Source organism: Phocoena phocoena, chromosome 6, assembly GCF_963924675.1.
Source record: "Phocoena phocoena chromosome 6, mPhoPho1.1, whole genome shotgun sequence".
Taxonomy (NCBI): Eukaryota; Metazoa; Chordata; class Mammalia; order Artiodactyla; family Phocoenidae; genus Phocoena; species Phocoena phocoena.
The window spans coordinates 72,287,399-72,313,587 of record NC_089224.1 but is presented as its reverse complement, the minus strand read 5'-3'; the positions used below and the strand labels follow the sequence as shown (position 1 = coordinate 72,313,587).

At 37.2% G+C, this 26,189-nt stretch overlaps 1 protein-coding gene across 1 annotated transcript in view; it reads left to right on the top strand.

Annotated features, from left to right (window-relative positions):
- Nucleotides 1–26,189, top strand: part of PRUNE2 (prune homolog 2 with BCH domain) — a 207,769-nt gene that overhangs the window by 563 nt on the left and 181,017 nt on the right. Inside the window, 4 exon segments of the mRNA XM_065879899.1 lie at nucleotides 3,736–3,938; nucleotides 6,057–6,220; nucleotides 21,269–21,421; nucleotides 23,956–24,050. Of these exon segments, the coding sequence (XP_065735971.1) occupies nucleotides 3,928–3,938; nucleotides 6,057–6,220; nucleotides 21,269–21,421; nucleotides 23,956–24,050 (423 nt within the window). The 5' untranslated portion in view covers nucleotides 3,736–3,927.

Genomic DNA, 26,189 nt, shown 5'->3' with positions numbered 1-26,189 from the left:
CATGTCACATCTATATTCTGTGTTTGCCTTTTAGCCTGACTTTGCACAGCAAGGTCATTCTCAGTTGCAGTAATCTCCCTTGGGCCAGAGGTGGAAAAGACCTTCCTTGAAATAAACTGTCTTAAAATTTCCATTCCATAAATTCATCAGCCCATGTTAATGGCTCACCTTAAAGCCTAAAAAATTACATTATGAGTGTCTCAGTGCTATTCCCAATTTCACACAGTTTTTAATTTTCTGGAGTTAAATTTGTTTTATTCCAATTTTGTTTGGATCCTTAACTCTGAGAGTATGCATAGCTGATCTAGAACGATTTAAATTCACATGAAACCCAGTCTTCCAGAATGAGCTATAGGTGGCAAGAATGGCCTTGGGTCAGCAGCTGACAAAAATACCAGATAAAATCTTCCGATATCTACATATGGCTTTCTATCAAATTTATCTTAAAATGTGCCAAACTTTACAAGGGAGATTAATTGGTATGAGGAGAGAAATGTGCCTGTGTTAAGACATGCATATCGAATACTAATCTTATTAACTGAATTTTTTCTTATTTTTTTATTGAAGTATAGTTAATTTACAATATTGTGTTAGTTTCGAGTGTACAGCAAAGTGATTCAGTTACTTTGCTGTACACTTGATTTTCAGATTCTTTTCCATTATAGGATATTACAAGATACTGAGTATAATTCCCTGTGCTATGCAGTAGGTCCTTGTTGTTTACCTATTTTATATATAGTAATGTGTATCTGTTAATCCCAAACTCCTAATTTATCTCCCCCCGCTGCCCGACTTAACTGGGTTTTTCGTTTTTTGTTTTTTAAACGTCTTTATTGGAGTATAATTGCTCCACAATGGTGCGTTAGCCTCTGCTGTACAACAAAGTGAATGTCACACAGATACATACGTCCCCATATCTCCCCCCTCCTGTCTCCCTCCCTCCTCCCCATCCCACCCCTCCAGGCAGTCACAAAGCACCGAGCTGATCTCCCCGCGCCACGTGGCTGCCTCTCACCAGCTATCCACTTCACGCCCGGTAGTGTATACACGTCCAGGCCACCCTCCCTCCTTGTCCCAGCCCACCCCGCCCTCCCCGTATCCCCAAGTCCACCCTCTAGTAGTCTTGCCCCTAGGTTCTTCATGACCATTATTATTATTTTTTTTTTTTTAGATTCCATATATATGTGTTAGCATATGGTATTTGTTTTTCTCCTTCTGACTTACTTCACTCTGTATGACAGACTCTAGGTCCATCCACCTCGCTACAAATAACTCAATTTCATTTCTTTTTATGGCTGAGTAATATTCCATTGTATATATGTACCACATCTTCTTTATCCATTCATCTGTTGATGGACACTTAGGTTGCTTCCATGTCCTGGCTATTGTAAATAGTGCTGCAGTGAACATTTCGGTACACGTGTCTTTCTGAATTATGGTTTTCTCAGGGTATATGCCCAGTAGTAGGATTGCTGGGTCGTATGGTAGTTCTATTTTTAGTTTTTAAGGAACCTCCATACTGTTCTCCATAGTGTATCGATTTACATTCCCACCAACAGTGCAAGAGGGTTCCCTTTTCTCCACACCCTCTCCAGCATTTATTGTTTGTAGATTTTTTGATGATGGCCTTTCTGACCGGTGTGAGATGATATCTCATTGTAGTTTTGATTTGTATTTCTCTAATGATTAATGATTTAACTGGGTTTTTTGACTTCTAGAAAAAAGGTGTTGCTTGTCTTGAGAACACAGAGTTGACTGAACCAGACTGGTTTTTAGACTGACCATGGGATGGACTCTTAAGGAAATTATATAATAATAATGACACCACCACCAACAGCTACAGTGTCCTAAATGAATATAATAACATCCAACAAAAGGAGTGAGAAAACTAGTTGTAATAGTAAAATAGATAAAGAGATGTGTGGCCTCTTTTCTCCGTCTTCTAAGGCTCATTACTAAGCATGGAGACCAATATGGAATTAGTGATGGGTCACATACTGGGAATTTGTTAAATATCTGTGTCTTCCTCTTAATTTACTGGACCCTGCCCCCTATCACGGGTCTGCATCTCCATTTTAATTTTTCCTGAGAACCTGGCTACTCCCTCTCAGAGTATTAACACATAGGAGAAGGACAGAGTTTGCAGCTTCACGTTTGACTGTTTAAATACTTTTCACTCTGGTAGGTAAGCCCCATTCTATGGATGGTGAAAACTGAGGTTCAGAAAGAAAGATAGCTTTCTCAAAGTCACACAGCAGAGACTGGGGCTAGAACCTAGTTTTTCTGACTCCAACTCCAGAATAGGTCCTGCCAGGATAGCCTCAGGCCACATGGCTCCTGACTCAAGTTTCAGTATCAGGAGTTAGATATAACTCTATCAATTAACAAGAAAAACAACTTGCGATGCATAAATTACTAATAATTATTACACGATTGTGATTCTGTATTAGCCTGACAGGTAGAATAAAACCCACCTTGTTGGAATGGCTTTGTGCTTTGTATACCATAGCAGTAGGTGATTCATTTATTCCACTCAACAAATATGTGTTACCTACTTTGTGTCAGACCATTTTATGCACTGAGAAACATAACTGAACAAAAAAGACAAAAATCCCTGCTGGGAAGGGGGAGATGGATGATAAAGATGTGAAAACTGTGTAATAAATACTAGGCTTGTGACAGAGCTGGTGATGACGAGAGAACAAAGGCCATTTACTTTATGCAAAAATTCGGTGTTCCCAAACCCCACATTCTCTCAGCGATATTTAGGGTTTATTGCCATAGACTCATAGTCATTTTTAAAAGCACCTTCATTTTAAAAATTCCTATGGAGAAATAAGTTTATTATTGTGAATCTGAAATTCTCTAACGTCTACCCATCTCCTGTTTCCCCCATCACTACAGTTTTTTTAAAGAGGTTTGTTAATATAAGATTTTAAAAAATAATACAAGAAATTAATAGAAATCACAATCTGCTAGTCTGTGGGCCAGGTTTTGGCTCATATGAGTTTTCACTAACCTACACAGTATTTTTTTTTTTTTTTTTTTTTGGCCTTGCCATGCAGCACGTGGGATCTTAGTTCCCCGACCAGGGATCAAACCCATGCCCCCTGCATTGGAAGTGTGGAGTCTTAACCACTGGACCACCAGGGAATTCCCCTCCTACACATATTTTTAATTAAAAAGTTAAGTGTAACAATTAAACATCACAGATAATACCCCCAAATCAAGATTTCTAGCTTTTCTTGAGTAATTGAAAGATTTACCTATCCTGGGCCTGAATTTTTTGCATGGAAACATTTGGCTGGAGCCAAGTGGCAGGCATCCAGTATAGATGGGTCATATAGGCCTTCTGTGTCACCACAGTCTTGACCTATCCTGCTGTAATCATTCTAATTTTCTGCTGATTCCATAAAGACATGTGAATTTGTTTCCTATGAAGAAGAGAATGTGTATGTATATTTTTCAGTCGTGGAAGGGGTACAAAGAGACATAAAATATTTCAAGAAAGGCACGAGAAGTTTCATGTGGAGTAACAAGAGGTTAAAAAAAATTAGGGGCCACTTACCCAAGGAAAATGCTCTGCTAATTGGGTTCAGGAAAAGCTGGTTATGAATGTCAAGTGGTTTAGCGAGGCTTGGTTCCCCTTCCAGTTATCCTCAGGTTTGAGAAAATGTAGTTGTATTCTTTCCTCCTGCTGCTGTCAGTGATTCAGTCAACTTTTTTTCCTGGTAGGTCAGCCCACCTGAGGTTCTCTGTTTGCCCGTGCTGAACATATCAAGAACTGAATTCAGCTACTTCACCGAGACAAGGTTTATTTTAGAAGAGCTAAATATCTCTGAATCATTCCACATATTCCGAGATGAAATTAATCTGCACCAGCTAAATAATGAAGGGAAGTTATCTCTAACACTTGTTGGCAGCAACATGCTGGCGAGGTAAGGCTTCACACGAGGCTCTGGAGGGAGGTTTGATCTTTTAACAAAGGTTCTTTTGTGCAAAGTGTTACCTTGTTCAGGATTTTTGTAGTTTAGGGAGATGTATTAAAGGCCAAGGACATTCACAGGAAAGGAAATGTGTTTTTTCTCTTACGTCAAAATTCAGGCTATGCCAGTTCTCTGTTTTTACTTTGGCATTTCAAATATGACATCTTTGAGTGGAAAGTTCTTGTAAAATAGACCAAAATTATAATTTTAAATCATTTCAAACACTTTCTTATAGCAACGCGACAGTCCTATGTATTGTTGCTGAAAATGTATAATGAAGATTGAAATTAAACACTAAGTAAAACTGAAAGATTCTTATCTCAGTAGTGAAATGGAAAATTATGTACATGGGCTATGAAAGCTCTTTGATCACTGGCTCATTTATTCATAGCATTATACTATAAAAGCAGGATGGATTTTTGATAGTTCATGTAATTTGAACTCCTTATTTTATGGACAAGAAACCTGAAACCCAGTGTTGCAAATGACTTGCCCAAAGTACCACATGCAGTTAGTAGAAGAGTTTGGACGAGAACATGGGTCTTCTGCTTCCTTCAATAAGTCCTTAGGGGCTGCTAGCTGGTACATGAATCTACAGGTGCATAAAGAGGAATGAGACAAATTCCCTGCTTTCAAGGACCTTACAGCCCATTGCAAAGAGTCCTATTCTGATAAGCTCTCTGTTGCTAATGAGTGAAGAGTCCCCAGTAGTTTGAGATGATAGTTTTTTTGCACACTTTGCTAATTTGCTGATCATTGATGACATTCACCAATGGACGCTGATCTTAGTATACATGAAATAAAAACGTGTACAAGTATCTGATTTTTAATCTAACCTTCTTAAGGAAGCATCTTTAGGGATGAATACGCTGAATCAGTCATGCAGTTCATTCAGTTGTAAAGAGTTTGGAAAATAATCTGCCTGTGTGGGCTGTTTTTATCCCCATGTTATTTGAAACACACAAAATTCTTTTGAATAATATTTATCAATCACTTGTTGACAACTGGCTGAGAGTTATTCATAGGTTATTTGACTGACTTCAGTTATTAGCGTTCAGGATGATCGCATGCTTGACTAAATTTACATGTTAACTTTTTCAAACCAACTATAACACAAGTAGATGTGGACAAAAACAATGCAGGAAGCCAGAGGAGTGAACTATGAAACATGTGTTTCGGTCAAGATCTTAGGGAGAGTTTTGTAACCAATTAAAATGGAAACCGTGCTGGTTTTGAGACTGAAGTTGTGAAGTCTGGTTTTTGGATTGTTTATGAAATAGGATGTTTTTCAATATCAAATTGAGATCATTTTCTTCATTTGCCATTCTTTGGTTTTTGGCAGACAGAAAGAATACAGTTTTATCCACATCTTTCTTCCTGCCTTTGATAAAAGCCAGCTCTATCTCATGTAAAAAGAATGATGTGGAAATAAATAAGCCAGTAGTAATTTTTCCTCCAGCGCCATAACTGGATGTGTGAACTTTGGAACTAGATAGAGTTTAAATACAAGTAGCCTACTTACTAGCTATGTGACCTTGGTCACTTTTATTTTATCTGATTTTTTTATACAATTTTTAAAGGTTACACTCCATTTGCAGTTTTTACAAAATATTGGTTATATTCCCCATGTTGTTTTAGTCATGTTTCTTAACCTTTTCATGCCTTTTTCCCCCATTGTAAAATGGGGATTTTAATAGAACCCATTGAATAGGGTCATTTTATGGTATAAAATGTGAAAATACTCTGAAAGTATTTATTATAGTGTCTGACCTGTAGTGGAAGCTCAGTAAATATTAGGTATAACGATGATTATTACTGTTGTTATTATTATGTCCAACAGCAAAACAAGAGGTGTCAAGAGGTACTAAGGCGTGAAGGTCTTCTAAGACTCTTGGGGAGGTGATTAGTTGAAATGAAATGTGATAACACATAGAATAAGTCATGTGAACTTACATATGTATTTGGCTATTAAGAGGAGGTCGTTTGTGTGGAAGCAGAGGTTAAATAATTCCAAAAAGTAAGAAAACGTGCCATATCTCTTCCTCTTCCTCTCCTCCATTTGCTTTACAGTGAGGACAAAACTTTAGAATCAGCAGTCGTCAAGGTCATTAATCCAGTTGAGCAGGACGATGCCGGGTTTGAGTACCGAGAGTCTTCCTCCTCTCTGGTGGTGAAAGAGATTCTCCAGGAGGCTCCCGAGCTCATCACCGAGCAGCTGGCTCATCTGCTCAGAGGTGAGAGATGACTCTTTCTATTAAATACTGGAAGGCTTAATGGAGTGTCTCTTGACTCGCTCATGCAGAAAGAGTGCGATCCATTCTTGGGTTAACAATCCCTTTCAAGACCACGGGAAGCTTCATCAGAGAGGCAGGGTGTAAAGAGTTTGTTAAAGAGTAGCATTATATTGAATATTAAAAATGTGCATTTAGAAACAGGCATGAAGGATCTTTGCTCTTGCACCAGATCAGCATATTAAATGGACCTGCTGCACTTCTGCTGGGGAGCGGGAATAGCTCCTCTGGCCATCTAACAGCTTCCAGAGGTGATTCTTGCTCCAGAACAGAGTGGATATGGGCCAGAATTCCACACCCCTACATGGAAATATCTGCTGGTACTTATACGTGCCTCGTTTATATAATACTGCTTGGATGGCAAAGTTACGCACCTTCGTTTTGGTGATATTGTGCAGGGCTTTTATGGTAAGATTGCCACCTCCTTCTCCCCCCGTCATGTGGTGTTTTTCACCTTCACCAGCCTGCTTTAAGCACACCATCGTCAATTGTCCTCATCTCTCCTTCGTCCTCCTCAGTGGAGCCCATCTCTTGTAAAAAGTGGTTTCCAAGCTGGAAATTGTCAGTTGACTTTGGTGCCACAAAATTAACCACAAAAATTCCATATTATCTTGTGTAGGGCAGTTTGGGGTTTTGTATAAAGCTTTTTTTCTCCTTCCAGCAATCCGTCTTGAACATGGTAGACGAAGACTTTTCTCAGAAGTATTTGACATAGGAAAGTGAAAAGCAGTGATTAACAGGCTGAAAGAATTAAAAAAGGAAAGAGAAGCCCAAGAATACGTGACAACTCTTTTAAGGCCTTTTTCCTTTGCTTCCTCTACTACTAGCAGAATTTGGAGAGAAAAAGGTCCTAGACTTTTATAGTTCTGACAAATGTCTTAGAACCAGCGGCCCCAGTCAACCTGTTTTAAATAATTTTCTGGCTCTGGACATTTGTAAAACTGCTCTCTGGGAAACTGTGCCTTCAAGTAAACTAAGTCAGCGCAATCATTTATTTATGACAGAGCAGAAGGGAAATAAAGGCGATCGGGGATCTCGGCCAAGAAGGAAGTTGTTTGGCAGTGCAAATACGTGGTGCAGGCAAACACTAGAGAATATGCTGTTTAAACATTTTGCAAACTAAGAAGTTTGGTTTATTGTTCAAAAAAAATACAAGTGTTGTTTAGTAGGAAAGAAATGTAGTCAAGGAATAGTTCATCATGATTTTCTGTAAGTAATAAAATAATATCAAACTGCAGTACATTGGAACAAAGATATGATTTTGTTGTTGACGATGATGATGATGATAACAATGATGATATTCAGATTTAGGGAATCAGAAGGGATGCAGACCCTCTTGTTAGTTACCTTAGTTTTAGTTTTCAAAGCTACCAAGAATTAGAACTATGGTAAAGTACCTTGGTTTTTCTTATCATCAGATAGTTTTCATAACTTTGGGCTTGAGATGGCACTGGAAAGCTGGCAGGATAGGGACATCACTTCCTTGTTGCTTGGAAATTGGAATTTGAACGGATGCAGTGCCTCTACCTGTGAAGACTGCCAATACAGACGCTGTCATGAGGAAGACAGAGTCACTGAAGCCTGGGAGGTAGTAGACATGGGTGTCTTATTATAGTGGAAAGAGGGCTCTGGGGACCTGTGACCAAAGTGGGTGCATGTGCATATGCATGTATACGTTACATGGAAGGGAGGTGAAGCATCGCTGAACAGTTTGGCCAAAAGGGAACGGAAGGATTATGATCCGAGGAGTTTGACTTTAAAAAGGTAACTGAAATGTTCAGAGTGAGAAGGGCAATGGGCCAATTTTTAAAACCTCTTGAACCTTTAATAAATATAAGAAAGGAACCAAGTCGAATTTTGCTATGTTCACTAAGCTCAAACTTAGATTTTAGGGCTTCCCTGGTGGCGCGGTGGTTGAGAGTCCGCCTGCCGATGCAGGAGACACAGGTTCATGCCCCGGTCCGGGAAGATCCCACATGCCGTGGAGCAGCTGGGCCCGTGAGCCATGGCCGCTGAGCCTGCGCGTCCGGAGCCTGTGCTCCGCAACGGGAGAGGCCACAACAGTGAGAGGCCCGTGTACCGCAAAACAAAAACAAAAACAAAAACCAACTTAGATTTTATAGTTTTCCAATCATGTATTAACACCAAACCTACAGGGAAGTTTTAAAGGGAACTTTTTTTATGTTCCTATAAATAATTTTAGGATTCATTATTTTCATAACATAATTCTTTCTAAAGAGTTTTCTCTGGAAATAGCTATGTTATTTTGTATTTTGGGGTGCTCAGAATGATCATTAATTTGACACACATGTCTAGAACATGTATTATGCATTCTTCTAGGTCTTGAAGGGATGCAAATTTCTACACACACCTTTGCCATAAAGAATTTTGAAAAATGTCTGTTTCCAGATGTCACGAGGGTTAAATAGTTACAGTCAAGAATTGAAAGAATCTTTAAAAACAGCATAATTGGACCTCTATGGAAGATATATTATTATAAACTTTGTGCCAAAAAAATCTGAATATACTCCAAACTAAGTACTTAATCAATTTGATTGTTCTTTGCCTTTCATTCTCATGATCATATCCTAAACTCCACCACGCTGAGGTACACTGGTGTGCTGTAAGTGGATTTCAAGTGGGCCAAGATATTGATCCCCTCAGTCCTTGGAGAGGACCCTAAGTATGCCTCCCAGCCTGGTAGGCTGAAAAAAAAATCTAATTTTCTGTGTGTTCCTTAATGTGCAAAAGATTGAGCCTACTGTTCCACTGTTCTTATCTTCGGTGCCTGGAACAGTGCCTGTCATATAATAGACCCTCAATAAATCCTGTCATAAAATGAATTTTGCAAGATTGTTTATATAGTTTCTGTTTTTATGACTATATTGATTTAATTGGTACTATGATATTGTAATTTCCATTTCATTCCAGCCCACCCCTACAATATTCTTAATGTCCAGAATTTGAACATTGTTTCTTCCAGTAATAAACCCCCACTTTTTTAGCTTTTAAAAATCCTTGTTTTCGTATTTTGCAAACATTTGTTTTTATTTTCATCTTTTGGTTGTCCACTTTATATATATAAGTTTAACCCTTTCATGGAGTAGAATACATGCACAGAAAAGAATACAAAACATAAATATAAAAATACAAATATACAGTTCAGTGAAATATCACAAAAGGGACACCCTTTTAACAATTAACCAGGTTAAGAAGTAGAACAAGATGACTGCTTTGTGCGCCTCCCCATCACCACTCACTCCCTCTCTAACTAAGTAAGGGTAACCAATATTCTGATTTTTATGGCACACACTTTCCTGCTTTTCTTTAAATTTTACCACCCCTATGTGTCCCCCATAACACTAGAGATTGGTTTTTGTCTGTTTTGTGTATTATGTAGGTGGAATCTTATAGTATACACTCTCATTGTTATTAGATCTCTATATTTATATTAAATGTAGTATCTATTTGCATAGGTCAGTTATCTATCATCTATTATTTATTTTATTTTTTGTGTCCTTTCTTCTTCCATAGAATATTTGAAGTGGTTTACAAAAATGCATGTAAATATAACAAAACAGAAAAAAGGGCCAGAGTCAGGAAACATACAAATAAATAAATTTGGAGGAGTAAAAGTGGTGTTCTGTTTGAAAGTTTGAATAATAGCTTCCTGGAGTCAATGAAAAAATAGAAATATAATCAATTGTAAAATTCATATTCTTACTAAAACAAACACATAATACCAGTTCCTTATTAAAAGAATATCTAACTCTAAAGTTTTTTCCTTATGCCAGTCTTCTTGAAAAGGCACCTAATAGTCATAGGCATCCTCCAACTTTTACATACGTAATAGCATTTTATACAGGAACTGGGCAGAGTGCATCACACACTTTCTGCTCCTCAGTCAGCGTATGGGGATGGTTTTAATCAGCTTCATCTTGTCTAGTAAACGTATTTCCTGTTCCAAATCTCTTTTTTATACATGCTGATGTTTTTCTCTAAATACAGAATAGTAATACTTAAAATCAGTCATATTGGAATCTTTTGTAGTCTTATATTCACTGCTGTAGCTGTATATCAAAATGTTTGCATTATGCGATAATATTATATTCACATATGGAGATAGAACCTGATTATTATGGATGCTGTTAAAAGATCATTTGTATACTGATTAGAAGTAGGTATCAAGTTGCCAGTGTAGAAATAACCTGCTGTGTTTATCTAATAATCTCCCCTGTCATGCTATCATATGGACCTTGGCAGGAGAGTTATGGATAAATGTCAACAGGTGACCCAGCCATGGCTAATATGTGTTCAGGCTCTGTGGGGGATTTAGCAAAGTTGACATAATTTGTGTTTTCTTGAATTAATACTTCTTACAATAGCTAGGTCTTGCTGTTGTCTTTCAGTAGGACATACCTCAAACTTAGAGATTTCAGGGTACAGATCTTTAGCATCGCTTTCATCCGAAAAGACATAGATTTACTTATGGAGATTACTTTCTAATTATTTGTGTAAGAAATTATTTGTCTAAGAAAAGAATGTGCTCATTCAGATGAGATCATAAGTAACCCTGATTTTTGGAAATGTGTCTTTCCGTCCCCTTCCCATCTCTGTTTTTGCTGTCGTGGTTCCTGTTTCTTTGCATTTTTTCTTTTCTTCTGACTTTTCTTTTCATCTCCTCCTCCTCTTTCTACTTTCTCCCTCCTACTACCTGCTTCTAAGATTTTCCTGTTATCATTTTCAAACAAGCTGCAACCTGTTCTATCTAAAAGTCACATTATACAGTCATGGTGGCCTAAACTTGGTGTTTGGTTATGCCCGGGGTTTGTACCAAAAGCAAACAATTATAGACCTGCCAGACTCCTCAACCTGTATTCTTTTATTTCCTGCAGAAATGTTTACTAGAGGGGTAATTGCCAAATTTAAAATTGCTGAACCATCGCATTGGGGGTTTGTGTGCCCACATATGTGTGTGTGTGCTTCCCAGAACCAGCTGGCAATGATGAGACTGCAGCCACTGATTACCAGGCAGGTTTCCATCAAAACCACACTTCACCGGGCCTTTCATGTTAATGTGTATAAAGCCTTGACAGAGCCACAACTTGAATAGTGAAACAGATAACAGCTTGTTCTTAGCTTAGGACGTGGAAAAACTATGCCCTAGGTTTTAAAGAAACAACTCTCTCCTTCTGATGGTCACTGCGTTTGAACTTTAATAAAGAGTTGTTGCTTGCTATTTTCGTAGCCTAGATTAACAGCTTCAAAAAGATCCTTTTAAGGAGGTAAAATAGGAAAGGAACAGAGCCAGTTTTTTTTCTTTTTTTTTTTTTTCTCTCTTGCCCAAAGAGTGAATCATCCATCTCCCAAAATGGTTACAAAGTCCATAAGGAATTAAGCGGCTGTTTTGCTTAGGAAGAGGGATGGCCTGTGTTGGGGGAAGGGGAAAGAAATTATTTTTTCTGCAAGATATAAAACCAGAACATTTCCTCAACCTTAGAGTGTTAATTATTTCTTTTGCCATATAAAGATAAATTTTATTCTTAAATTCAGACATTTTAAATTTATAAGATTACTAAGCGGGGCTTCCCTGGTGGCACAGTGGTTGAGAATCTGCCTGCTAACGCAGGGGACACGGGTTCAAGCCCTGGTCTGGGAAGATCCCACATGCCACGGAGCAACTAGGCCCGTGAGCCACAGCTACTGAGCCTGCGCGTCTGGAGCCTGTGCTCCGCAACAAGAGAGGCCGTGATAGTGAAGAGGCCCGCGCACCGCGATGAAGAGTGCCTCCCGCTCGCCGCAACTAGACAAAACCCTCGCACAGAAACGAAGACCCAACGCAGTCAAAAATAAATTTAAAAAATTTAAAAAAAAAAGATTACTATTAAAAAAAGATTACTAAGCATTTGAATAATATGCTCCCTTTTTATCACTGTTCAGGCAGAAATATAAGCTAAGTTGTATTTTCTATTTTTTTCTCCTTCCTTCTCCCTTCCCCCTCCCTCTCTATTATTCATCCTTTAATTTTTTTTGTTTCAGTATGAAAAAGAAAATGATCCCAGGTGAAACAGGAAAGAGGTTTACAATCCCTTCTTTTCTGCTAAGAATTTATCATGCAGAATATGCCTTGACTGTGGTGTTTTCCCCAAACAACTTCTGACTTCATTAGATCATGTTTGATATTAATGCCCTGCAGTTGCTTTTGGCAAGAGGTCCTTCACTTCTCCATTCTTTTGAACAAAGAATATGTGGTTGATTTTTTTTTCTAATGGAATGAAATGTTTGTTACTTTTTTTTTTTTTTTTTTTCGGTACGCGGGCCTCTCACCGTTGTGGCCTCTCCCGTTGCGGAGCACAGGCTCCAGACGCGCAGGCTCCGCGGCCGTGGCTCACGGGCCCAGCCGCTCCACGGCATGTGGGATCTTCCCGGACCGGCGCACGAACCCATGTCCCCGGCATCGGCAGGTGGACTCTCAACCACTGCACCACCAGGGAAGCCCCTGTTACTGTTTTATTATAATTGCTTTCTCTGTTGCTTGTCGTTAATCCCCCATGGCCTGTGAATAGCTGGGACGCATTTGGGTACATGTATATGGATTTAAGTATTTTTTAGTTCTGCTGAATTTGCTGGATGTTAAGTCAACTCTTATGCCAAAAATAGGTTTGATTTTGCGAAGAGGTGCCTTTGGCTGCTCCACATCCTGATACTGATATTTAACCTAGTATGTCGCTAAATGGGTCTCTAAAGTGAAGTAGAAAAATTTGCTATAGATGAGTCTCTTGGATAAAGGTGGGCCATAGCCTTTCTTCTGCAGTAAAAACAACTCGGAGTATGGTGGCCATTTTTTGAGTTATTGTTTTCCTACTTACATCAGAACATCTTCTCCTTTTTAATTGTCCAGGTAAACCTAATTATAATGTCAGAAGTTTCTTTTCATTGAATTATTGTGTAGGATTCTGTTTAGTGCAATATCTGTTATATTAATTTCTGAATACTGCCTTTTTATGTATTTTAAAATTAAGATCCCCAAATTGAAGAAATTGGATTCTTGATTTGACTGTAAGCCAGGCACATTTTTGTGAAATTTATCCCTAAATATTTACATTTTGAGGCTAATACAGTTTTTTAATTTAAATTTGAATTTCTAATTGTTCATGATTGTTTATAGAAATACAAGTGTTGTATTATTGACCTTATGTCCATCAACCTTGAAAAATTTATTTACTATTTTAAGTTTATTTGTATTACTATTTGTATTACTAGTTAATTAATTCATTTGTATTAATGAATAATTCATTTGTATTTTCATTTGTAAGTTCATACACATACCGTCTATGAAGAAGTCAGTTTTTATTTCTTCCTTTTCTTTCTTTATACTTTTGCTTCTTTTACCCGTGTTATTTCTCTGGGCTAGGATTCACACTGAAGTGTGAAATAGAAATAGAAATAGCAGGCATCTTTGTCTCATTCCTGATTCGAGGTGGAAGTCTTTCAATATTTCACAGTTAAATATAATGTTTGCTTTCCTTATTTGGTTTTTACAAATGCCCTTCATCAAATTAAGGAAATTGTCTTCTATTTCCACTTGGCTGAGATTTTATATGATTAAATCTTGGATTTTATCAAGTAGTTTCATTACTTGACATCTACTGAAGTGGTCATTTGATTTTTCTCTTCTATTAGTGTGGTGAATTATATTAATTAACTTTGGAATGTTAATTTGTCCTTTAATTCCTAGGAAATCCCTATTTGGTGACAATACAATATCCTATTATATATTGCTAATTTGATTTGGGACTAGCTTTAAAAAACTTTTTTGCAACTACATTTATGAGAGAGACCTGCCTCTACTTCTTTCTTGTAATGTTTCTGTTGAGTGTTGGTATGAAGATTATGCTGGATTCAGAAAATAAGTTGGGAAGTGTTTTCTGTTTCTAATCTTTGGAAGAATTTGTATAAAATTAGTATTTTTTAAATGTGTGGAACTATGGCTATTAAACTATGGATTCATTTTAAAATAAATACAAAACCATCCAGATTTTAAATTTCTTTTCCTGCCGGTTTTGGCAAGTTGAGTTTTTCCAGAAATGTCCACTTCCTCTAAAATTTAAAATCTATTAACGTTGTACTTCTCTTTTAATGCCGTTAGAATCTGTAGCATGTCACGTTTCATTCCTAATACTGGAAAATTATACCTTCTATCATTCTTCTCTCTCTTTTTTTCTTGAACAGTTTTTAAAAAACTGTTAGTCTTTTCAAAGTATCAATTTGTTGTTTTATTTTCTGTATACGTGTTTCTTTCCTGTGTCTTTAAGTTTTGCTCTTACCTTTATTATATCCTTCCTTATACATTTTTTATTTGAATTTGTTAGTTTTTTTTTAACATCTTATGCTTTTGAGGATATAAAACTTCCTCAGAGCATAGCTTTAGTTGCATCTTACAAATCTAAATGTCATATTTTCATTATCATTCAATTAAAATATATTGTAATTTATGTTGTAATTTCTTCTTTTACCATGAGTTATTTAGAAGTGCATTGTTTATTTTTCAAACATTTGGAAATTTTCTAGTTTTGTTTTATTACTGATTTTTCTACTATTTTCCTGATGGCCACAGAATATAACTATGTGATTGTAATCCTTTGACATTTGTTAAGGCTTGATTTTTTTGTCTCAACAGGTAGTTAATTTTGGTTAATGTCTCATTTGTATTAGAAAAGAAAGTATAGTCTGCCATTGTTGATAACAATGTTCAATTTGTGTTAATTAGGTCAACTTTGTTACTCATGTTGCTCAAATATTCTACATATTTACAGATTTTTTTTCCTGCTGGTTCTTAGAGTTGCTGAGAGATGTGTGTGCACAATTTCCCACTGAGACTGTGTTTTTATCTCATTCTTCATCCAATTTTGCCAATTTTTTGTTTTACATATTTAGAAGCTATTAGGTAATGTTATTAGCTCATATAAATTTAAGATTGTTGTATCTACCTGATGGTTGAATGTTTAATAATAAATACATATTTGTCTTAATTTCAAGTAATTCTTCTTGTCAGAGTCTACTTTATCTAATAATAGTATATTATATCAATGTTACATCTTTTTCTATTCTTTTACTTTGTTTTTCAATATCATTATATCTAAGGTGTGCTCTTGTAAACAGTATATTGCTATTGTAGTTTTTAAAATTCAGGTTCATAATTTTTGTCTTTTAATGGAAGTACTTTGTTTACTTGTTTGTTGTTGGTAAAAAACACATAACGTTAGATTTACCATCTTAAACCTTTTTAAGTGTACGGTTCAGTAGTGTTAAGTATATTCACATTATTGTGCGACAGATCTCTAGAACTTTTTTGTCTTGCAGCACTGAAACTCTATACCCACGGAACACGAATTGTCTCTTTACATTAATATAATTGCTCTAACATTTGTGTTTAATTTGTCATTTTGCTATTTGTTTTCTATTTATCTCACATTTTCCCCTTCTCCTCTCATTTCTCTACTGCTATTACACTAAATAAGGACTTTTACTATTACATTTCCTTCCATTAGCTTACTAGTTATGAATTCTTTTTTAGAAAATTATTTTAGCATTATAATAAAGATTACAAAATACCATTAAAATCTCTTGTAAATCGATATTTTTGCCACTTGTCTGATCATCCAAGAACCTTAGAGCAATTTATCTCTACTTAGTTCATTCTGCAATTTGTTACTATTGAAATGTATTTTGTTTTATTTTTTACTAAGATTTTCTTTATTTTTTGAAATGTATTTTAATTACACATATATTTTAAACTCCATATTATAAATGTTTTATACAGTGAATATTGATTTATTCTTACCCACATATTTATATTCTCCAGTGTTCTTTCCTTCCTGCATTTCTTTGCTTCCATCTATAATAATTTCCCTCTGCCTTTACTGTTTTGTTAGTGTGGGTTCTTCTTGTGACAAATTCTTCCAGTTTATATTTCTGAAAATGTCTTTATTTCGCCTTCATTTTTTTCTTATATTTCAGTATAGAATTCAACATCAGCAATTATTTTATATCAGCACTTTGAAGCTGTAATTCCAATGTCTTCTGATTTTCATCATTTTAGATGAAATTAGCTCTCAGTTTTATTGTGGTTCCTTTGACAGTAATATATTTCTTTTTCTCTGATTTAAAACTTTTTCCCTCTGTAATTTTTAGCTGTTTCACTGTCATGTGCCTAGAGGTGTTTTTCTTTGTATTTATTCTTATTTGGGTTCATAATTTATCTTGAGTATTAGAGTAGTATCTTTCATTAATTTTGAAAAATGATTGACCACTGTTTTTCAAATATTGTCTCAGCCCATTTTTCTCTCTCCTTTCCAAGGGGAATTCCTATTACATATATCTTAGACGTTTTTTCTATGTCACCTATGTTTCTTATGCTCATCTCTATATTTTTATCCATTTTTCTCTCCATGCGTCAGTGAGGATATTTTCTTCTAAGATATTTTTCAATTTGCTAACGTTTTCCTTGCTATAATCTGTTGTTTACAGATATTTTTGTTCAGTTATTAAATTTATAGCCTTAAAATTTCTTTTGAACATTTTATTTATATATTCTAATTCTCTTCTATAATTCTCCAGCTAATTTTTTTATTCCCCTGATTCTGTTTCCATTCTTTTCTCAAGAGTTTTTTCCTCTGGAGTTTCCATTCATTTGTTTATATTTCCTTTATGCTTGGTAATTTTTTACTGAATGCTGAATATGTATATGCAAAATGTAGAGATGATGCTATAGATGATGAAATTCCTTTGCTATAGAGAGGATTTACTTTTGCACCTCAAAGGCAGTTAGAAGACTGTCAGATAAACTTAATGTATTCTGTGTTTGAGCTGATTCAAATCAGGATTTCAGGCTTCATGAAGACTGGTCTATTTTTGCTTCACCCTTTTCTTACAGGCAGGACTCAGCAAACTTTTTCTGTGTCAGATTAGATAGTAAATATTTTAGACTTTGCAGGTCTGTGGTCTCTGCTGCAACTATGCAACCCTGTCATTACAAAAAAAAATCCATGAAAAATATGTAAATTAATGGGTGTGGTTGTGTTCCAATAAAACTTTATTTATAAAAACAGGCAGTAGGTCATATTTGCCCTGCAGACTGTATTTTTCCAATCTTTTTTTTTTTCATCTTTATTGGAGTATAATTGCTTTACAATGGTGTGTTAGTTTCTGCTTTATAACAAAGTGAATCAGTTATACATATAAATATGTTCCCATATCTCTTCCCTCTTGAGTCTCCCTCCCTCCCACTCTCCCTATGCCACCCCTCCAGGCAGTCACAAAGCACCGAGCTGGTCTCCCTGTGCTATGCGGCTGCTTCCCACTAGCTATCTACCTTACATTTGGTAGTGTATATATGTCCATGCCTCTCTCTCGCTTTGTCACAGCTTACCCTTCCCCCTCCCCATATCCTCAAGTCCATTCTCTAGTAGGTCTGTGTCTTTATTCCTGTCTTACCGCTAGGTTCTTCATGACATTTGATTTTCTCTTAAATTCCATATATATGTGTTAGCATACGGTATTTGTCTTTCTCTTTCTGACTTACTTCACTCTGTATGACAGACTCTAGGTCTATCCATCTCATTACAAATAGCTCAATTTCATTTCTTTTTATGGCTGAGTAATATTCCATTGTATATATGTGCCACATCTTCTTTATCCATTCATCTGATGATGGACACTTAGGTTGTTTCCATCTCCAGGCTATTGTAAATAGAGCTGCAATGAACATTTTGGTACATGACTCTTTTTGAATTATGGTTTTCTCAGGGTATATGCCCAGTAGTGGGATTGCTGGGTCGTATGGTGGTTCTGTTTGTAGTTTTTTAAGGAACCTCCATACTGTTCTCCATAGTGGCTGTACCAATTCACATTCCCACCAGCAGTGCAAGAGTGTTCCCTTTTCTCCACACCCTCTCCAGCATTTATTGTTTCTAGATTTTTTCTTTTTTTCTTTTTTTTCAGTACACGGGCCTCTCACTGCTGTGGCCTCTCCCTTTGCTGAGCACAGGCTCCGGACGCGCAGGCTCAGCAGCCATGGCTTACGGGCCCAGCTGCTCCGTGGCATGTGGGCTCTTCCCGGACCGGGGCACGAACCCGTGTGCCCTGCATCAGCAGGTGGACTCTCAACCACTGTGCCACCAGGGAAGCCCATGTTTCTAGATTTTTTAATGATGGCCATTCTGACTGGTGTGAGATGATATCTCATTGTAGTTTTGATTTTCATTTCTCTAATGATTAATGATGTTGAGCATTCTTTCATGTGTTTGTTGGCAGTCTGTATATCTTCTTTGGAGAAATGTCTATTTAGGTCTTCTGCCCTCCAATCTTTATGCCAGGATGTGGGGACATTCTCTCCAGGGATCTCGTCTCAAATCTTGGGATATTTAAGATTCCTCTGTGGAGAGCTCTAAGCTCCAATTTTTGTCTCCCTCCTCCTGTGAAACTGCTGTTAGATCAGCTAATCTTCTCATGTGATTGGCTACAATATGAATTAGCAAACACTCAGAGGGGAAAAGCAACATCAAATGCTGGGTTTACCTCTTTGCACTTACTTTCTCTCCAGGATTGTAGCTTCTAAGGTAGTCACCTGGGTAACTCTCTGATGCCTTCACAGATTTTTCCCAAAAAATTTATGTAGATTTTCTCCTTGTTCTTGGAACAAGTAATCTGGCAAGCGTATGAAGATCTTTTTTGAAATTTAGATTCACCATTGCCTTAACAAAGAGAGTAAAAATCATCCTTATATTTCAGGTTTTATGTCAGAAATTGTCAGACCAAAGGGTATATTCAGAATCCAGTTGGCTACTCCCCGCCCCATCTTTAAATGATAATTTGCCTTGAATCTGTTCGATTCCCTTCATACTGACTGCTCCTTCTTTAGTTCTCATCTAAAACAGCCTTCTGATTCTCCCAGTGTGCCTTGTCTAATTCATTTCCTCATGGTAGCCAGAGTAAGTCTTATAAAACATAAATTTGAGCATGTTACCTCTCCCTGCTTAAAATTCTAGTGACTCTCCATTTCCCTTAGAATATGAAAGACAAATTTTAAGATAGCTTGAAAGGCCCTTCAGGACCTGAGCCCTGTTTACTTCTCCAACCTGATATTTCAAAAATTTTTCTTTAAGACTGTACTCTCTAGTTCTAATTAATTTCTTTCCATTTCTTAAACTGGCCAAATCCTCTCCCACCTCAGTGCCTTTGCATATGATCTACCTGGGTCATGAGGTCCCTTTTACCTTGCCTTCGCCTTAAGTTCCTAGTTATCATTCAAATCTCAGCTTAGCTTATTAACTCATTCTCTAGGAAACCTTTTCTGACTCCTGAATTCTTGCCTAGATTCAGAGTACTGTGTATTTCCACAGCAATATTTCTTATCCCCCCTATATTGAAAATTTATGTGTTTACTTCTTTGTATCTCCTTAACTACTATAAGCTTCAAGGGGCAAGGCTAGCTCTAGTCCAGTTATGAATCATTAGCATCTAGCACAGTGCCTGGCTTATAATAGGTGTTCAGTAGTTCTTTGCTAAAGGAATGAATGAATGAATGAATGAGATGCTTTAAATGTGTTTGGCAGTATTTATTTTTCGTTATGATGTTTATGTTTATTGATTTTTAGTATATAATCTTATAAGCTGGGAAAGCAGTATTATTTCTGTTTTTAAAATAGGCAAATAGGAACAGAGCAGCCAGATGTCTTGCTTGGGATTTTTCAGGATTTTTAATGGTGAACGTGTATCTATTCTCCAGGTTCTATAGATCTCCAGGTAGATGGCAAGATTATGTACCATAGTTTTCCCTCACTCATTACTTCATTGCTCCTTTTACATTCTTACCACTTTCTTTATTTTCCTTCCCCCTATATTATCATTTAGGCCACACTGAAAACTAGAGAGATGGCGACACCCTGATTAATCAATAAGTTTGGGGATTTTTAGAGAGTTTAATCCTTCATCATTAAGCGAAACTTCCATTTCCCCCATGACTCTGTGTTAGTCTGGCCTCAGGATGCAGGGGGAGATGTGACAGGTGGTAACTCCTCCCTTTCAAGGTGAGATTATGCATAGAAATTCCAGGAGTTTGTGAGAGGTCAGTCATTCGTATTATCAAATCACTTTGTAATTGAAACCCGTGATTTAGAGCCAGTTTATGAATCCTTATAATTAGACATTAGTAAATAACTTCAAAACTGTGTGTGGTACCTGGAAGATTGGGAGTGGATTTGAGGTTCACTACCTTATCAGATTCCTTTGGTGCTGACATTGAGGCTATGAAATCATTTAATTTTTTTTTTAACATCTTTATTGGAGTATAATTGCTTTACAATGGTGTGTTAGTTTCTGCTTTATAACAAAGTGAATCAGCTATACATATATGCCCATATCTCCTCCCTCTTGCGTCTCCCTCCCACCCTCCCTATCCCACCCCTCTAGGTGGTCACAAAGCACTGAGCTGATCTCCCTTCATTTAATTTTTAAAAGGAGGAAGTTCTTATGTGAAATCAGAAACATGATGAGTGGAAACAATCTTCTCTGTGATCTCTTAAAGAGATTATTAAAGGGAAATATTAAATCATATTTAATATCCTTAAATCGTTTATCATTAACTTCCATTCTGAAATCACTTAAAACCAATGTTTATCACTTTTATGTATTTGTGTGGGGTGGGGGAAAGAGACAGATTTTGTTCCTTTATGTATAACTCTGCCATAAAGTGTGCCATAGTCAGTTCAGTTGTTGGGATTAATATTCAGAGAACAATGAGGCAGGACAGACAGTATCTCAGGCGTTTTCTAAAAACTGTCTCTTGAATGTTACACAATGAGGCCCCAGGCAAGAATCTGGAATCTGGAAGTAGAAGCAGAGATTGAGAGACCAGAAGACATTTATTTTTCTGGGCCCCATCCTGGCTTGGCTGGAAAGTTTGAAGGCGATTTTATTCATGCCTTTCAGGTAGCATCCTTTTCAAGTGGATGGCCATGGAACCCAAGAAGATCTCAGAGAAGCAGGAGGAAATTCTTTCTATCCTGGAAGAAAAATTTCCTCGCTTACCTCCAAGAGATGACATTATCAGCGTCCTGCAGGAGACCCAATTCAGTGCTCAGGGTGAGTGACTCTGTCCCCCAGCTCTGTCTCAGATGCTGAGGAGGGATGGTTTGTGATGTGGAGTGTTACTGGGCCCCAGGAGGTGAATTTGAGTGTGGCTTCACGTTCTTCCCTTTTGCTGGAGGTTGTGGAAGATTTTCAGGCATATCGGGTTAACTCATCTGGAAGCAGACAGTGTGTGGTACCTGGAAGTATACCAGGTACCAGGCTTTCCTGGTACTGCAGGCTTTCCTCTGAGACCTTCGTGTCTGGATGTGTGGTTAATCCATGCATCTAATGGGCACCCCAGATGCATCATCACATGAAATCCCTGTGCTGAGAGGGTTCTATTTTGAGAATGTGGCAGGAGCAATGTCAAGCACAATGAGATTTCATCAATCAATTAATTTTAGAAAAAAATAAAAGACTCTGAAGCAGATAAAAGTGTTCTGTAAGTCTAGGCTTTGTCAAGAGAGTGGATTTCCTGGATCAATTGTTTAATAATAATAATAATAGATATAGTTCATTAAGTGCCTAATATGTACAAGGTTCTGATGGTATAACTTTGCATGAATTAGAGTCCTCGCGACAACCCTGTCAGGTGGAATTATTTATTATCCCTGATTTCCAGATGGGAACACTGAAGCACAGAAAGGCAACTTTGCTTTCCCATCATCACACACACAGCTAGGAAGTGGCCAGGCCAGGATTTAAACCCAGACAGTCTATCTTTAAGGTGCATAGCTTTCTCCCTTATTTCAGGATCCCTCGGGGCAGAGCCTTAGGCAAAGCAATTTATTTGGTAGGTGATCCCGGAAAACACTGATAGGGCATGGAGCGCTTTAACAAGCAAGTTAACTTTGTGGGAAACCAGGCCTTCATCCCACTAGGGAACTCTGCAAAAGAGTGTAAAATTGCACCGCAGAGTTTTCCTACCTGAGGGGTGCAGTGGCATGTTGCAACTTGTTTATCAGAGCTCCAAGGGCTGATTGTTAAATTTTCAGGAATTTTGTGAGTGGGTTGATGTTGGGTTGGCAGGTTGAAATCAGTCATGGTAGAAGGATTGACAACACAGAAATGAACACTACAACTCAGGTTTTGTTACGAGCATACCACTGGAATGCTGAGGAGTACTTAGTCCCAGGGACTGTTAATTCCCCCAGGGTGGGCTCTGGCAGCCAGAGAAAGCCCCCAGGAAAAGAGATGCAGGTGCTAGTGGTTGAGGGCCCTGCATTGGGAAAGTCTGAGGAAATGTGGATGGGACACTGACGCACCTGCCACACCTTCTGTTACATATGCTCTTGCACGTGATATACGTGGATGCATAGCTGCATGATGGTATGCATTTTGCCATTCATTTTCAAAATTAGACCAAACTTTTAATGTCACTATATATTCTAGAAAGCATTTTACACTGTAGTATGATAGGTTGAAGCCTTCCAATCTTCAAGTCGAAGAAAAATATTTAGTACCTATCTGTTTCCCCATACTGCTGTGATTGACAGTGTTCTAAGTTGGAAGAGCAAGTAGTTGACTCTGCTGTCTTAATATGCATCTGGGTAGGAGATACGTGCTTTACTGGCCTTTACTGTAAGTCTTCGTCTCGAGAGTTTAGTTTAGTCTGATACAATAAGCTAGGGTGAGAATTCATTGTTAAGCCAGAGCCTTTCCTGATTTTCCGTGATAAATTTTATTGAAGCACATTGGTCCGCTGACTAAAACTATGCACTTCTGGATAATTTATCCCTTCTGGATTATTCCTCCCATCATTTAAGTAATCCTTTATCTCCTATTGCCAGAGCCTATTACAAGGGTGACCAACTTAATTATGATAGTTTTATGAGTCATATTTATAAAGTGCATTTTGAGTAAAATTACAGTTGAAAACATGAAGGCTTACCTTAATGCATCCTGAAAGCAAATCGTGGCCTTCTTAGGTATTATTTGGTTATTTGCTTAGTTATGCTATTTTTTTTTTTAACCTCCTCCCCTTGCCTTCCCTGCTTTTATCTGCTATGGGCTTCCAGAGTCTGACCTCTGAGTATTTGATCTTCTGGGCTCCCCTGAAGATTACTGGTTTCTGGTTGGATTTGGTCCATGGGAAGAGTTAGAAACATATGGGGCGTGGGAGTCAAAGGAAGAAGAGGCTGTAATATTTCTTCCCTGCTCCCTTCCTGTTTGGTGCTAAGTTTCTGGCAGCCCCTCTTCTACTGTTCCAGATCCCTGTTTCCCTCCTTTGAACCTCTGCTAGTCTCCGAATGCCTCACTATCTTTTATTAGTTTTCTCAGTCCCGCCCACATCTCTGTAAGAGTCCTGCCATTAAAGAATCTTCTTTTGCATCCTGAGGGGTGAATGCTACTTCCTGCTGGGATCCTAACTGATGCAAACATTGTCAGTAATGTGATTTTTGCCTTAATATGTGTGTTTATTATGGTTAAAAGAAATATGAGAGGGGAAATACTGAAATTAACAGGGCGACTCCTTTAGATAATCCCTTGATATTACCAAAAAAGTTCCCCAAGTATAACATACTGTTTTTTTCTCTTATCCACAGGTTTAAGTATTGAACAGACAATGCTGAAGAATCTGAAGGAACTTTCAGATGGAGAAATAAAAGTGGCCATTAGTAGCGTGAACATGACCCTGGAGGTAAGGGTGGAAAAGCCTTTTTGGCAATGACGGATTTCACACAATTGCATTCTGAGAAAATGGAATACGATTCTGTTTATTGCATAAGTTAGTGTTAGTCTTTTGCTGTGATATATTTGCTTCTTTGTGATATATTTGACTAGGAATGCGGGTTATTATTTTGGGTGAAAACACTATGCTAAACCAATGAAAAATGCCAAACAAGATGAGTGCCATTTCATTCATCTCAGTAAAACAAAACCTAAAACATAGTCACATATGTATACATGTATGTGTATGTATATGTATATCCTGTTTAATAACAATGATTATACATGTGATTAGATTCACTTCCTTTTTCTGTGCACTACCCTGCATTGTCCATAGATCTGTTCTAAGAAACCAAGCTGTCCTTTGGCTTTTGTAAGCTATTTGTATCCATGTCATTTTGAGAATCAATGGTGACAAATCAAGTATTAATAAGACCCTCCTTCCAATCTGTTAAATGAATGATTCAAAGTGAATGCAGCTCTTGACTTTGTATGTTTCCTTGGTAAATTGTCTTTTGTCTACTTTGGGGCTTTTCAGTGACTTGCATGTTAATCTTAATTAACCTAACTAATGGGAATTATATTTTACAGAGGCACATTTATGCTGTGCAAAACTGAGTATTTTTTACTGTTGTGTTGCCTTGATCAAGTGATCCACCTTTAATTGAGGCACTGAACTCTCAAGTCAAGTTTATGGAGATAAAAATTGCTGTCTAGGCATTTTGTCTTTTAGATTTTAGAATTGTATGTTGCTATTCTTTTTATTTTTCTTGTGGTAATGGTGACTGTATCACTGTGTATATTTCTAGGGCATGGGAGGCACACATGGGGTATCCATGCCTCGGAAAACCCAAGAGCAAACCAGGTGGCTTTTTCTGTGATTTCTTTGTAAAATTGTTCCGAGGTGTTTTGATATCGTAGTTCGCCTTGTACATCCACATGAGTACCAAGAGGCAGAGTGTTGTCGCTAAAGATACTCACACTTGGTGGTGATATAGTTTACAGACCACATTCTCATTGCATATAGAAACTCAACTGTTTCTGTGGACTTTCAAATTGATAAATGCTCCATATAATTAGACGACGATATGACTCAATACAAGAAATACATGCAATTTGGGATGTAGTAATTAGATCATCACCTTCAATTACAAATCTGCTTTGTGTCTAGAAATCCAAGGAAGACATGGATCTTGCAAGGGTCAGTGGCCTTGAGAATCATTTCTACCAGTTCAGGCCTTAGGGTTTTCTTTCTCTTTTCCCCCTCCCGGCGCCCTTCATTTAACGGCATTTTATTAGGTTTTAAATGCCTTGTTTGGAATTCCTTTCTATATTAACATAGAGCATCTTGTAATTTGCTTAGGGAACTGTCTGTAGTTAGCAAATTATTTTAAGGCTATTATTATTATTATAGACTTACTGTAGCTTTAATGTACCTTCATTTATATTATAGGGGTATACAAATGGCTCTGTCAGATATGTTAAACTGTAAATGTTTATCAAGCTGAATAAGTGATAAAAAGATCGTCTTAATTTTGTAAGTAATTTACATAGAGGGCCAGTAATTAATCAGGCGGCTAAGTACATCTCTGGAAGAGCTATATGATCTTCTGGGAGGAGGGAGAAGGACATTTATACATATAAAGAAGGGTACACAGATTAAACTCTAATTAGCTGAATGAGAGCTTTTCACTTGTGCGTAACAGAGATATTAAAGATAACTGAGAAATGCAGAAGGAACTCCTTAATAACATTGTATATCTTCTTTGAGAGAGAAAATGTACACTATTTATTTAATCTTTTAGTTGGAAAAATCCCGAAGTTAAGGGCAGAGTTTGGATTTCTCCATAGATCATCCTGTGATACAGTGGCGTTTTCACAATCTCGATCTATATTTGATTATATTTCAATATTCCTTTCCCATTACCATTTAAAAATAATGACAGAATTCCCCCTGTCTTATTTTGTGTGGTTTGGAACAGCTGTTTAATAGCCCTTTAAATCTAGATATATTCTCAAAGAAATTTTCTTAGTTCCTATGACTTTCTAAATCTTACTTGTCCTTCAAAGCATGGTCAAGACCAAGCTACTTCATGATGACTTGTAGAAA